We start from the raw sequence: 14,894 nt of genomic DNA, 5'->3' as shown, positions 1-14,894 counted from the left end.
CTCATGAAAATATTCTTGCAAATTTCCTAATAAGATATGAACAACACTGATGTTGATATCATCTTGAAATTGTAGAGGCATTTGAGAAAAACACCTTAAAATGCTTCAAAACGAGTTCAACAAACATGTCCTAAATACAGAAGTTGCGGGTATGCTATAACAAGTTTATAAGAGCACTGCCTCTGATTAAATTAAAAGTTGTTTACATGCTTATAATCAGCAATCTGTACTGCAAAAGCCTACCATCCAGACTATTGAGGAAAAAATGGCTTTTTAAAAAGAGAGTTTTTGTGTATATGGCTCTATACCTGGAGCATGAGATTCCAGTACCCTTAGCACAAGTGTTAATTCGAAATCATCCATAGATGAGTCGGTCCAACAAAAAATTGAAGCTATGTATCTTTATCTCGAGCCTTTAAGTCAACCCTTCACATCGGGGATTGACGAGGGAAAGATCAATTTTAAACCTCAAACAGATAATAGAAAATCTAAAGTCGGTAGTAATGAGTTTGTAGTTTTTCCATTTCAGGTACATCAATAGAAACGAGAGAAATTTAAAACTAGAATATAAATTAACCCAACTACTGCTCTAGTTGATATAGCATTAAAAAATCATAGGATATGGATGAAACTCAATGCATATCTTAAGAAAGTTAAGAAATGTTATGAGTTTGGGGCTCTAACCTCAGTCAATACCACAACACACAGTTTCTCAGAAATATCAGCATTGCTCAAATGGATCCAAAAGTATGTTCATGATACATGGGTGAATAATGATTATTTGTTCAGATGAGATATTCTAAAACTATAATTATTTTATATAGCACCAGATCTAGCTGAGAAAACTGACACGAGACTTTCTATTTCATCAAACTTAGGAGGCCAAACGTGAACATTAGAAACTCATCAAGAATCCTCTACCAAATGAAACACATCTTGTGTGGGGACCCGGATGCTAATTCATTTCTTAATCATTTTTGGGAATGATTAAATCAATTAAATAAACAGGGTCTAAATTTTTTTTATATACAAATGCGGAAACGTAATGTAATCAATCTGATATACATATCAAAAGTAAAGTACATGTCTTGTACTCAATACATTAAACTCAAGCTAGAGTTCAACTACTATATATCAAGTGCTTAAACCTATCTACTTCTGATCCGGATCTCCACGCTAATCTGTCCTCTCTCATTCTCTTCTTGACCTTGATCCTGTCCCACCTGTTGTCATGCACACATACAAACACAACAACAGCCGGATAACTCCGGTGAGAATATAATCCCAGTATAAACAATGTATACATGCAATCATATAAACAGATATAAAAGCATGAAACAGATATCAATAGCATGTATCAAATCAGAAAGACATGTATAGATATAAAACTGTAAATAAACTCAGGACTCGTCATCTCCGACTCGACTCATCTCTAATCTAGGGATCCCGGTTCATGGACATTGTCTCATATATCGAATCTCAGCGATAGGAATAAATCAACTTCTAAGCAAACATCGATATAAACCAAAGATCCAGTGTCTTGGCATATCCTGCCAATGACTAGGCATCTCCGCCCATGACTCAATACACGCTTTGCTATAAATCAATAGAATAAGCATCTCAATATAAGACATTGCAACATATCGAGGCAATGGCAATTAAGTATGTGATTTTGGGAAACTCAAGTTAAATCAAACTCGAGTTGTGCAATCCTGGATCAACATTGGTTTATACCTTTCTTTTCTGTCAATCTGACTCTGTCAAAGTCTCGGATTCAAAGCCTGTCAATATCAATCTGGCAATGAAAATATCGAGGAGTATAATATCAATACGCCACTCAATCAATACTGGATATAATCAGAACTAGATCAAATTCTGTTTCAACGGCATAACGGTACAATCTCAATATACCCAGTAATACAAATCAACAGATATCACTTCCCACAACTCATAATCAATAACAATACAAATCTGATATCAAATCTCAATCAAATCTATTCTGCAAATCATAACAATTCCATACGGTATCTGTTCTTCAATCCGGTTTCGATTATACGATGTCTAATATATCAAGAACACCATATATGGATCATATCCGATTCCTTCAATATCATATTTTCAAAACATAACAAAACGTAGTAAAAATTACGTCCAATTGAAGCTCTCGTCGATAGAAACACAGCACTGAAGTCGGATTGAAATTCTGACGGGCGGATCTTGCACAAACTTCAAATTCCTAAAATAAAAGGCCTAGGGATTTCTGGCAATTTCTCAGAAGCCTTTCTCGATTCTTTCTTACTGATTCTGAGGAACAAAATCGTTTGTTGCTATATATACAATGCATGGCTAGGGGCAAGTGGCTAACTCTAGGTGCTGCACGTCTCGCGCATATGCGCGACCCTCCTCGGCGCATATGCGCGAGACATTCTGTCTCGGCAGCTCGCGCATATGCGTGCCCTCACCCAGCGCATATGCGCGAGGTTCTTTGCAACTCTCTGCCACCCTCGCGCACATGCGCACGGTTCTAGTCGCGCATATGCGCGAGGTTCTCTACCTACCTCGCGCATATGCGCCCTGTCCGGTCGCGCATATGCGCGAGGGGTTCAGTCCTCGCACATAATTCGTGTATTCGCTCGTATTTTCCGGTCTGATCTGTTCTGTCTATAATCACATCAATTTATCAACAAATCATTTCAGCTTACAATAATCAAAATCTCGGGCATTACATCTTGTTGCTTTATTCACTGAAGATGACATATCCACCAGATGATCATGATGTTTATGGGCTTGCCTCGCAGAGATATGCAAAGTCAAGTTTTCGTTTAAATTTTATCAGAATTTAGTTAAAGGGTTTTTCATATTAAGTACAATGACAAGAAAAACTATAGGATTTGCAGAAGAAATATTTGAAAAGAAAATAAATCTTATGTGGAATAGCAAGCTAGGGAGCAAAGAGATTCTTCGGGAATACTGTGACATAGCTCACATTGGAAGATGGTCAGAAGGGTTTTTCTCGGAGTTCCCAAATCAGAAAAAATAAGAATTTGGGAAGGGGTGATTGACCACACATAAAACAATTTCTTCGGGAACATCAAAATCAAAAGATTTTCCAACAGAAATAAAGGAGGCGAGTGAGATGTGACTCACCGCCACAAAAAGACAGGTTGTACCATTATCTAGTGGAAGATTGGACAACCCAACCATTCACTACGAAACGTTTTCGGTACAAACTACAAGCAATAATTCAAAATTTTATTTATAAGTCTGAAGTTCGAATTTGAAATCTGATGAGGTCATATATAATTATGAAAACTGAAATAAGTCGGGAGAATAATAATCCTCTCCATTTTTTTTTCAAATAAATCATTGTAATATTTTCAGTTTATGTGTATTGTTTTTCCATCTACCATAAGTAGCTAAACTAGTTATTTCCTCCTCTACAGGAGGTTACTATTGTAACAATATTTAGTATGTCTGACTAGAAATTTATAATTTTTTGCCCTTCTCATGTATTATTTTCGAAATAAAGTAGGAAACAAAACAATGTTGTGTTGTTTCTAAAGAAATCGACGTCAAAAACCATCCATTGCGCCTGTGCGGTTGGCTGTGAGAAGTAGTCTGTAAAATCCTATGGGCACAACCCTGTGAAATTTTGGTAAAAAATGTATAAGCTTTATTTTATTTTACGAAAACATGATGAGCCATTAAAACATATCTATATTTATAAACTGAAAACCTTGCGTAGCCTTATTTATTTAGGTAATATGTCTCTTGTGACACTTCTTGTCCCACATAGTAAAAATTAAAGATTTAAAATGAGTTTATAATAGGGTACAATGATCTTCTATAGAAAGCTGGATTAATCATTTTCGTAAAATGAAGACGAATACGAAGTAGTTGCTATAGGGGTCCATTGTGCAGTCACGCAAGCACGGGCCCGGGCTCGAGGTGTGACATAATTGTATCAGAGCCGGTCACCGACATGGAACATTGGAAAATAAGTGATATGCGGCGCAAAGTGCTACATACATGGGAGCCACCTCTTGAACTTGCTGGGCAAAATGTTACATGACGGGAGCCACCTCTTGAACATGTAGGAGCTACATCTAGATTATCGGCGCTGGTGGATCGAGAGGTCAGACGGCTCTGAAGGAAGGGTGATTGTGATACCACCTTGTCCCACATAGTAAAAATTAAAGATTTAAAATGAGTTTATAATGGCTACAATGGACTTCTATAGCAACTTGAGTTAATCATTTTCGTAAAGCGATGAAGAATACTAAGTAGTTGGTATATGGGATCATTGTGTAGTCACGCAGGCAGGGCTGTCTCGATACGTGACATCTCTAGTCAGACTCGATAAGTATAACATCACGTACTTGGATTACAAAAGTAAATCAAAATAGAAAACATAGGTAAAATAGAAATTACGGCATAATCGAGACAAATAGAAACTGTGAAGGATATAATTGATACACTGAAAACTTGAAAATGGAAAATGAGAATGAATGAAAACAATAGGGACATAATTATTAAGTATCCCCTCGTGATCATAGTATTTTCTTTTCAGAACATAGATTGATGGATAAATCAAATTTTAGTGAACCAAGTATAATCATATTCTTTCTGAAATAGCACTACAGTGTTTTATCTCTAACATATTATTTATGTTCATAACTAATATTTGATGAACCTTGATTTATTTAGACATCCATACAATGACAAACCCTGTAAAGTCATTTTCTTGTGGTTGGTGTCTTTTCCTGTTGCAAAATTTAACCACGATGTTTATATTTCTTTCTGAAGGGAAATATTTATTCCTAATTTTAATTAATATATCTTATTGATTTATTTCCATAATATTATGTTTGCTTGTTGATTTGATTGAGTATAATATTTAATTATGATTTTGCCTTTCTAGATAATTATGTTAAGATTTTATTGTGATATGAATTCTTCCTTGAATTTAATTTCCTATTGATAAGATTATGTGGAATATTGGGTTTTATCTTTCTAGATATTATCTTTGTGATAAATATCTTCTAGATATAATATTTATGATAATGATTTACATGATATGATATTATTGATTTGTTTCTAATAGAATTCTTGTTTACCATATCTTATAGATTTCTTTATGGAAGATAAACTCTAGGAGAGATGAAAGCTATATATAAGAGGTGATCAACGTGAGGTGATTGAGGGCGAATAGAGAGAAGGGTGTAGAGAGAGAGACGAAGAAAAATTCAGAGAGTTTTAGTGGAAAAGATTTTTCGTGGAAGAGTTTTTCGTGGAGATAGTTTTTTGTGAAGGTGATTTTCGTGGGAGTTTTTCGTGGGAGATTTTCGTGCTGCTTCTCCTCTCTCGGTTAATATTCACTCTGTGTGCACGTTCAGAAATTCAGAGAAAACCCTTATTCAAGAAACGTGCTGTGAAGAGGGCGATAGAGTGTTGCTTTGAATGTTAAGAACATCTGCGGACAACATCTGGGAAGAAGTTGACCGAAGATTGTTTCTCGTGGATCTACTGTTTGGCAACACGTTTTTGCTTTCTTGTTTTAGTTTTATTCTGGTTGTTTGTTTCAGAAAGCATTTGTTTTCTCAACTTGTTGAGGAAATTGATTTTTGTCATAATCACTAGTGTTAGGTTTTTGTAAACGATTGAGTTTTCTAGTGACTAATTTTTGCCATAAGGCACCGCACAAGTATTTATACTTGTGCATATTTAATCTCGTTCATCTGTTTATTTCAAGTCAATTTGTGTTATAAAAGTTAATTTTCCGCTGCATGTAGATGTTGTCCGAGATGTTGTAACATCTGGAACAACACCTAATTCTGATAAAACACAAATTTACTGTTTTACATCCTATACTGAAAGTCTTATTATTTTTAGCATCTGTCGGACAAAATAATCCTTACAAGTGGTATCAGAGCCTACTCTTGATATACTAAGTGCTGATTCTGGTTTTTATTTTGTTTTGACAGAAATATTTAATGGACACGTCACTTGCAAACGGAGTACTTCGACCACCAGCTCCTAAACCTCCTGTCCAACAGCAGTTTCGACCAAGGAATGAAGAAAAACGCTGGTTGCAAGTAAATCCTTCAGGTGTTGCCCTAGGTGTTGCCACTCCTGGCCGCAACATCTCCAAAAATTCAGTATGTTTGAACTCCACAACTTCTGGAAATTTGAGTGGAGATGATGGATCAGAGGCTGATTATGAAGAATTCACTCTTGAGAGTGTGCAAAAGCTTTATGAAGAGCTGTTTGAAGATTGGACCAAAAGAAACAAGTTGAACTCAAGTCTCATGAAGGAGAACGTTGAACTAAAAGCCGTAGTTGCCAAACTTGAGGTAATTTTGAGCAAAAAGGATTTGGAACTTGGTAAGACCAAAGAAGAACTTCAAAAGGCAACTGAAACCTTGTCCAAGTTTAATTCAAGCACATCCAAGCTTGAATCCATACTTTTGATGGGAAGAGATGACAAGAAAGGCTTAGGCTTCAAAGACAATGTGTTTGAAATAGGTGAATCTTCCAAGTCTACTGTTTTTGTGAAGGGAAAAGCTGATACATCTCCACAACCACAATCCAATTCACCAATCAAAAGCTCTTCATCTAAAAGACGACCTGCTGCACCAATTTCTAAGAAACGAAAACGCAGGTATGTATGTCATTACTGCTTTAAGCCTGGTCATATTAGGTCATATTGTTTTAAACTCAGGGATGACTGCATGAATCAAAAGTCGAGCAGGATAATGCCCCGAATGTTGTCCAACACTTTTCGCAACACCTCCCACCATCGACCTACAGTAAGACAAATTTGGGTCCCAAAGGTAAAAACTCACTGTAAAGTTGTCTATACTTCGTTGAAAACTAATACTGCAGGTCATTGGAACTTTGATAGTGGAAGCTCACGCCACATGACGGGATCACGAGAATATCTCACCGATTATGTTGAGCAAAAATGTGGTAGAGTGACATATGGAGGGGGAGCTAAAGGAAAAATTGTTGGAAAGGGTACTTTGAGTGTTGAAGAACTGCCAAAGCTCCACAATGTGCTTCATGTCGAAGGATTAAATTCAAATTTGATAAACATAAGTCAACTGTGTGATGATAATTTGCATGTAAAGTTTGATAAACATACTTGTGAAGTTTTTGATGAAACTAACTTGTGCATTATGACAGGTACAAGGTCTTCGTACAATTACTACCAAATAGGTGAAGGACTTTCATGCAAACATGCAGAAGTTAGTGAACTCGACCTATGGCATCAAAAACTTGGACATGCTAGTTTCAAAACCCTGAAGAATTTGAGTAAGTACGATGTTGTACGAGGTATGCATAACCTATCATTTAGTACACCATATGTTTGTGGAGACTGTCAAAAGGGTAAGCAAACTCGCGTGTCACATCATATGTTGCCCCACTTTGGGACAACTACGTTGCCTCTAATTGCTACACATGGATCTTATGGGTCCTGTGGAAGTAGAAAGTTTTGGAGGTAAGAAGTATTCCTTTGTTTGTGTTGATGATTTCTCACAATTTTCATGGGTTAGTTTCATTAGAGAGAAATCGGATACTGTGATAATTCTAGTACAATTGATATTTCAAAAATTCAGTAAAACTCTCTCGAACAAAACATATTGACATTAGACATCACTTTATTCGAGATTTAGTAGAAAAAAGATTGATTCGAATTGAATTTGTTGGTACAAATAACCAACTGGATGACATATTCACAAAGCATTAGATTTTGAGAGTTTCTCCAACCTTATGAAATCTCTCAGCATGTGTTCTGCCTAATCATTCATAGATGTTGTCTCAGATGTTGTAACATCTCGGATAACATCTAACATGCATGTGCATTTCTAGGATTTAGACATACTGCATTTTCATGCATTCTGTGATATGATGTGTTGGAATGATATTGCTTAATCTTCTGTTACACTTACAATTCCTTATTCTATCTTAATTGACACACTTGATATGGTTAACAATCTGATTAAATCACAAAGTAGTTGAAAGATGATCATGTACTCCATGACATTGTCCCATACGAAAAGTGACTTGAAAAGATTGAGTACAAAGAAAAATCAATTATGCAGATGCTCTGTATCAGAAGAAAAGATGGGAAAAAGCTACCTAAAAGAGTCCAATGAAGACTGTGCTTTTAGTGTGGGAGCTACCTCATCTGAGTTTAATACAGAAAGGAAAACATAAGAAGTTGGAAAAAGCTACCTAGAGGAGTCCTAAAGAAGACCGTTCTTCTAGTGTGGGAGCTACCACTTCTATGATCAGAAAATTGATAAGTCTCTAAGTGTGCAGAAAAATCGAAATAAATTTTGAAATTGGACGTGTTATCAGAAGATGTTGCCAACATTTGCGAAAAACATCTCATTTGTGAGCATATCTCATATTTGTTTTCATGTTTCCATTTCTGTTACATTCTGTTATTAGGCATAAATAGGTCATGCATAAACATAACATTGTGAATATTGTTGGTCAAAAGGGTATGCGTATTTCAACAGAGAAAATTCGATGAAAATCCGATTTTTGCTAGAAATCCAATATTTGTGATTTTTGATGGTTCAGTGGTGTTAAGTCGATGTAGGTTTCAATTCTGTGAATTTTTTTTTTTTTGAAATGATTTTTGACGCAATTATCTCAGTAATTTTGGATAGTGATTACGAGCTAAAGCTGATCTTGTCTCCTATGAGAACTTAGTTTCTGACTATCGTCTGGCTATGGAGGTAGATGTCCATTCTGGACAAAAAGGGGGAGAAGATGCGACTCAAACTCAAGGGACTGTGAATTGAAAGGATCCAATGATACCATCTATCTGATACTTTTGCTTGATTTCTTTTTAATGTTCTTCTCGGTTAAAGGTTCTGCTTCTCTGATGTGTTTCTGTTTTAATGAATTGTTAATGATTTTTGCAGATGTTGTCTCAGGTGTTGCCAACACAACGAACAACACCCGTACTAACTTGATTTTATTCAGGGGGAGAAAAATTCTCATATTAAGGGGGAGTTAACTGGAGTTCAAATGAGAAATTGAATTTGATTTGATTTTGTCCAGAAAGGCAAAAAGAGGGAGATTGAAGGGAAATATTTATTCCTAATTTTAATTGATATATCTTATTGATTTATTTCCCTAATATTATGTTTCCTTGTTGATTTGATTGAGTATAATATTTAATTATGGTTTTGCCTTTCTAGATAATTATGTTAAGATTTTATTGTGTTATGATTTCTTCCTTGAATTTAATTTCCTATTGATAAGATTATGTGGAATATTGGGTTTTATCTTTCTAGATATTATCTTTGTGATAAATATCTTCTAAATATAATATTTATGATAATAATTTACATGATATGGTATTATTGATTTGTTTCTAATAGAATTCTTGTTTACCATATCTTATAGATTTCTTTATGGAAGATAAACTCTAGGAGAGATGAAAGCTATATATAAGAGGTGATCAACGTGAGGTGATTGAGGGCGAATAGAGAGAAGAGTGTAGAGAGAGAGACGAAGAAAAATTCAGAGAGTTTTAGCGGAAAAGATTTTTCGTGGAAGAATTTTTCGTGGAGATAGTTTTTCGTGAAGGTGATTTTCGTGGGAGTTTTTCGTGGGAAATTTTCGTGCTGCTTCTCCTCTCTCGATTAATATTCACTCTGTGTGCACGTTCAGAATTCAGAGAAAACCCTTATTCGAGAAACGTGCTGTGGAGAGGGTGATAGAGTGTTGCTGTGAATGTTAAGAACATCTGCGGACAACATCTGGGAAGAAATTGACCGAAGATTGCTTCTCGTGTTTTAGTTTTATTCTGGTTGTTTGTTTTAGAAAGCATTTGTTTTCTCAACTTGTTGAGGAAATTGATTTTTGTCATAATCACTAGTGTTAGGTTTTTGTAAATGATTGAGTTTTCTAGTGATTAATTTTTGTCATAAGCACCGCACAAGTATTTATACTTGTGCATATTAATCTCGTCTATCTGTTTATTTCAAGTCAATTTGTGTTATAAAAGTTAATTTTCCGCTGCATGTAGATGTTGTCCAAGATGTTGTAACATCTGGAACACCACCTAATTCTGATAAAACACAAATTTACTGTTTTACATCCTATACTGAAAGTCTTATTATTTTTAGCATCTGTCGGACAAAATAATCCTTACACTTTCTGCGTGCGTACATGAATGGTATCCCGTTGACACTATAATTTTTCAGATTGTATTTGATTACTTCATTTGTTTAGTTTTTTCCTTAACATAGATCATAATACCTCTCGAACAAGAACCTCCTGAAAGTGATCAAAGACATGTACATCGGGAAATGTACATGATGAGGAAGAATTAAGATTAACCTCACAGGCAGAGTGGCCAAGCTCAAGAATTATCTGCATTAAATAACTCAAAGAATGTACAGGTACCAAGACTTCAGTGCATCACATATAGTCTTGCTTATTCCCCAAATTTGATATCGAAGCAATTTTGAAAGATTTCACTTTTTCGTGTTTCAATTCGTCTTCTGAAATAAAAGATGCGATGATGTCTGGGTTCTGTTTTTGTGATTCTCAAGCTCCGCTGTTAGGCTGCTTGTATATTCCATGCTCGTGCTTGCAGGAAATTTCCCAAGTCCTGATCGAAAGAATCTTCAAAGTTCAGCTTCCTTACGAAGAGAAGCGAGGGCCCTTACCAATTCTGAACCTCCTCACAGTTGAGGCCTTCAGCATCCCTCAAGTTCACTCCTTACGTGGACGAGACAGACAACGAAATTTCTCAGACAAGACGAGGGACAGAATTTGTCGCATCACTGCTCAAATATATCAACCACCACCAGTAGGTTTCTCCATTCTTGCAAGCTCCCCTCATTCAAACAGAGTGGTCCACGTGTCAACAAAAAGCCAGCACCGTAAGCAATATAAATTTTCTATCGGCATTTCCATTACCTCGTCAGGATCGATACCCTCCTGCATTTTCTGGACAGTTAATGCCACCATTAACAACTAAATTTTGTCTTAACAGGTTTCTCCCACACCTCCAAAGATAAGTAAGCATCATGAATTTCCTCACCCCGGGTCTCATTTAGCTGCAAAGCCTAAAAGCACCATCTCCATTTAATCCAGACGACAGTAGGCTACGGCAACACAGTTTTTTCAAAATAGCAAATCTTGGCCCCAATGAAATGTGACAAACTTAAATCCTATATGACGTACACATGACATATATTTTATGTTTATTGAGTAGATTAAAATTTGACCAGGCCTACCACCTTCCTTGTCATGAATGTTCTTCCCTTCATATATTTGCCATCTTTGAGCAACGATCCTTGCCGGGTCATTTTTTTCCTTAATTTCACATAATCATACAGCTTCGAAGGCAAATGGAACTAACTGTTTGACGAATAGACCTCACTATATCGATGTAACTCAAATGCAGAACAAAATCTTGACAAGATAAGCCTACCGTGTTGAGTGGCCCTCCATTCCATTCCTCACATCATGCCTACATTTAGAGTAACAGTAACTTCCTTTAATTCTTGAACAAATTGTTACGCAGTTGTTCCAAAGAAAGCATGGTAGCTACACGAAATAATGCATACAGTGTGAAGAAACAAATACGTACACGCCGTATGAAATCCGATATTCAACTATGACTAGTACCATTCACCCCTCCCATTGGAGCTTCATACGCCTTGACAAAACGGCCCTTGACTCGTTTCCTAGTATCGGCTCTAGCTTTTCTTGATTCATACCGGATATGCTTATCATATCTAGGCATAATACATATGAGATAATCAGAAACATCGGATTGGGATCTCGTGTTGAAAGAAAAAGTGATCAGATAACTTACCTCCTAGTTTTCTTCTTTTCCTTGTATCGTTGCATAGCATTGCCTCTGTTTATCGCCAGGAGCTCTAAATCGGCCTTGGTTATTGCAGGAGTCACACTTTCGCACTTAATCAAAATAGATTGATCTGTGAACTGGATCTCTTTCGAACCACCAAAACATTTGGGTTCGTTTAAACATGAGCCTGATGATTGCTTCGAGAATGGCATGTTGCTCTCGGATGTTGCAGGCCCTTGACTAGATGATGGATTTCTAGAAGGGGTCTATGTTTACAACAAAATTTTACAGAGTTACGAAAATAGAGCGAATGATAAATTCTTTTGCAAGTTCAAGAAACATCCAATCATGATGTTGTCTTACGTTAAAGGGAATCATATCCTCGTGTGCAATCAAGCAGTCGACTCCAGGTAGTTTCACCCCTCTTTTCTTGGCCAACAATACCCCTTTCAGTAGTTCACCGTAACTTTTGACGGTGTAGAGCATTTCACTGCCACCATCTTCCAATTCTAGTGACTTTGCCTGATCCTCGTGGCCCCTCAGCTGCCCCAAATTGAAGTCCCATATCTGTAAAATCAAATGAAATGCAACTTAATAATCAGCGGAAAAAGAACAGTGACAGGCATATCATCGACTAGAATATATCTATCTTGAGACAGTCTCACGAATTTTAATATGTGATATGGTCAACCCTACCGATATTCACAATAAAAAGTAATACTTTTAGCATAAAAACTAATATTTTTTAAACTCAAATAAGAGATTTATCTCACCAAATACGATCCGTGAACCGTCTCACAGAAGTTTTTGTCCATCGTCTAAGGTAATGTGATGGTTTGTTGTTTAGCTCCGCTCAAAAAGCAAGAAGATGGAGCACTTAATTCTTGATATATTAGGAAATGAGAAATTTAAAGGCAGATGCAAAATATACAACACACATTCAAAAAGAAGAAAGATAAGTGTCCATATCGCGGTTCTGATGGAATACGAAGAATAAAATAGCAAAGGAAAGCTTCTTCCTCCGTCTTTTAGGAGCACATCGAGTGAATATTTGTATAATAAAAAAGAAAAGGATAACCGGAGATCTTAGCTAATACCACATTGAACAAGTATGACATAACTAAAATGACAACGCTAAAAGAAATCAATTTCACAGAATAAAAGAACATTTGACCCAAAACCTGTGTGCTGGTGTTCCACATCATATTCCCATCTGCTCTAGCGTTCACATTTTGCTGTTTATTATCTTGTGGCTGGTCCTCGTGATATTGCGTGCAGAAATTCGCGTGGCCCCACGCGCCGCCACTCGGAGTACTCGGTGCTACCTCGTCTCCGTCCTCCAACATCGTCAATAACTGCTTCAAAATCACCTGCTTCAGCTTTCCACAGCTAGGAGTTTTCCTCTTCGGCCCAGAATCGGTATAGCTAGCGTTAGGCACCATAAGCTCCTCCAGCAAACCGCCCCACCCAAAAGATGCCGTTTTTTTCTCCTGAAGCTCCAGACCCCAAGAAGCCGCCAAATCAAAAACCGATGGGCATCCCGAAAAGCCCTCGACAGGAAAGCGCTGGTGGGAGGCGGAGACAGCACAGGCAGCATGAGCGTCCCACTCGCAGTCCTGGCAGAGCAGGAGGTTGTCGGTGGCACATAGGACGGCGGATGATTCGGCAGCGCAATTGTCGCAGATCTGGGAGCGGAGATGCTTCTTGGATAAAGCGTTGGCGGAGTGAATTTGGCGGTCGCAGGGCAAGCAGAGCTTGGCGGAGTCAGCTCGGCAGTAGAGTATGGCGGCCCGGTCGCCGCAAAAATCACACGCCACCACCATAGCGACCTTGAAAAAAATTTTCAAAATAAATTATTATAGGTGTATTCGTTGAGATTTAGAGCCAGTGTTTTTTTTTTTTTATTGAAAGAAGAAAGTGATTTTATTATTTTATCGGTTTTTTAAGAAGAAATTCAAATTAATGCTTTTTCAAAAACTTGAGCTTTTAAAAAGGTTTTCAATTATTTTTTTTTAACCAAACCCTTCAAATCGAATTCTTAAAATAAATAATTTTTTATTTAGATTTGTATTCATAAGATATTGTGGATTTACTTTGAATTTTTTTCTTAGACATGCATTTATAAAAATCATATATTTCAATAAAATTTGTAAAAAAAAATAAATTAATTATACCTGAAAATAAAAAAAATAAGTATTCACAAAATGTGGATCTTCCATTTTTCTCATCTCATTCTATCGACAACACATATTGTATTTATTTATTTATAGAATAAAAATAAATATTCAAGCGAAAATAAATAAATAAAACTTACCGTAAAATGAATTTGACCATAAAACTTAGTTTTTGTCTGATTGTCTGGAGATATTTGTTAGCTGTTGTTATCTTATAATAATTATTGAGATAAGTATTGTTTATTTATTAATTATAATTAAATATTCAAATAATGCGATGGGATAATTATATGATGTTAGCGTGTGGACCATAAAAAATTAATCACGTGTGAGGATTCTGACGTCATGCGTGACATAATATTTGTGCCCTTTTTCGTCCATTCATTCTAGTAATAATAATATTCAATTTTTGTTGTCCAATCCACTTGTCATTATTTATTTATTATTTAAAAATAATTGCTTTTTGTTAGTGGTTCAACAAATTCTTTGCCCTTAATTAATACCCAAAGCTGACCTAACAATTGAATCAACATAATAAATTTATCATAATACACGTACTGAGTTGAGATCCTAACATGATTGGATGGCTCGTAATAATTTTATTATTCAATTTTCTTCTAGTTACATATTAAAAAATAAAAAAATAAAATAAAAAAAGAAGCAATTATACATTCTTCAATACGGCAGTTTTCCAACAAGACTAGTGACATGAGATTGAATGCCCCAAACACCTATCTATCTTTGTGTGAAGAAACTCTGGACGGAAAGCAATTATACACCTCTCACAAACACCATAAAATCTCCATCTGTTTGGTGCAAAATCATATATAGTTTCATTGACATTCTTGTGACTCACCTTTGTGAAATTGGCA

General features: G+C 36.1%; 1 protein-coding gene across 16 annotated transcripts; it reads right to left on the bottom strand.

Moving 5' to 3' along the window:
• Positions 1-10,302: 10,302 nt before the first annotated feature.
• Positions 10,303-13,764, bottom strand: LOC142556367 (zinc finger protein CONSTANS-LIKE 15-like). 16 transcript variants are annotated; one of them, XR_012822602.1, is made up of 7 exons: positions 13,030-13,764; positions 12,212-12,415; positions 11,855-12,114; positions 11,627-11,774; positions 11,468-11,506; positions 11,274-11,349; positions 10,303-11,138 (listed from the first exon to the last, which is right to left on the bottom strand). XR_012822602.1 is itself a non-coding variant. In XM_075667829.1 (6 exons), the coding sequence occupies exons 1-5, from the start codon at positions 13,669-13,671 to the stop codon at positions 11,496-11,498; spliced, it is 1,227 nt and encodes a 408-aa protein (XP_075523944.1). In that variant the 5' UTR covers positions 13,672-13,764; the 3' UTR covers positions 10,303-11,349; positions 11,468-11,495. The 16 variants fall into 16 exon arrangements, 6 of the variants coding, with proteins under 6 accessions (XP_075523944.1, XP_075523945.1, XP_075523946.1 ...); XR_012822598.1 differs by having other exon boundaries at positions 11,468-11,583; positions 11,665-11,774; XR_012822606.1 differs by having other exon boundaries at positions 11,665-11,774.
• Positions 13,765-14,894: the final 1,130 nt, after the last annotated feature.

Source organism: Primulina tabacum, chromosome 9 (genome assembly GCF_025594145.1).
Source record: "Primulina tabacum isolate GXHZ01 chromosome 9, ASM2559414v2, whole genome shotgun sequence".
NCBI lineage: Eukaryota > Viridiplantae > Streptophyta > Magnoliopsida > Lamiales > Gesneriaceae > Primulina > Primulina tabacum.
Note: the sequence above shows the minus strand (reverse complement) of the source record. Positions and strands in the feature narration are given on the sequence as shown.

Excerpts from the sequence above, each read along its gene's own strand:
- LOC142556367 (XM_075667825.1), bottom strand. The coding sequence starts at position 13,671 with ATGGTGGTGGCGTGTGATTTTTGCGGCGACCGGGCCGCCATACTCTAC. Across the intron at positions 12,416-13,029 it reads TGTGGAACACCAGCACACAG|ATATGGGACTTCAATTTGGG; the intron begins GTTTTGGGTCAA and ends TTGATTTTACAG. Across the intron at positions 12,115-12,211 it reads AGGATATGATTCCCTTTAAC|ACCCCTTCTAGAAATCCATC; the intron begins GTAAGACAACAT and ends TTGTAAACATAG.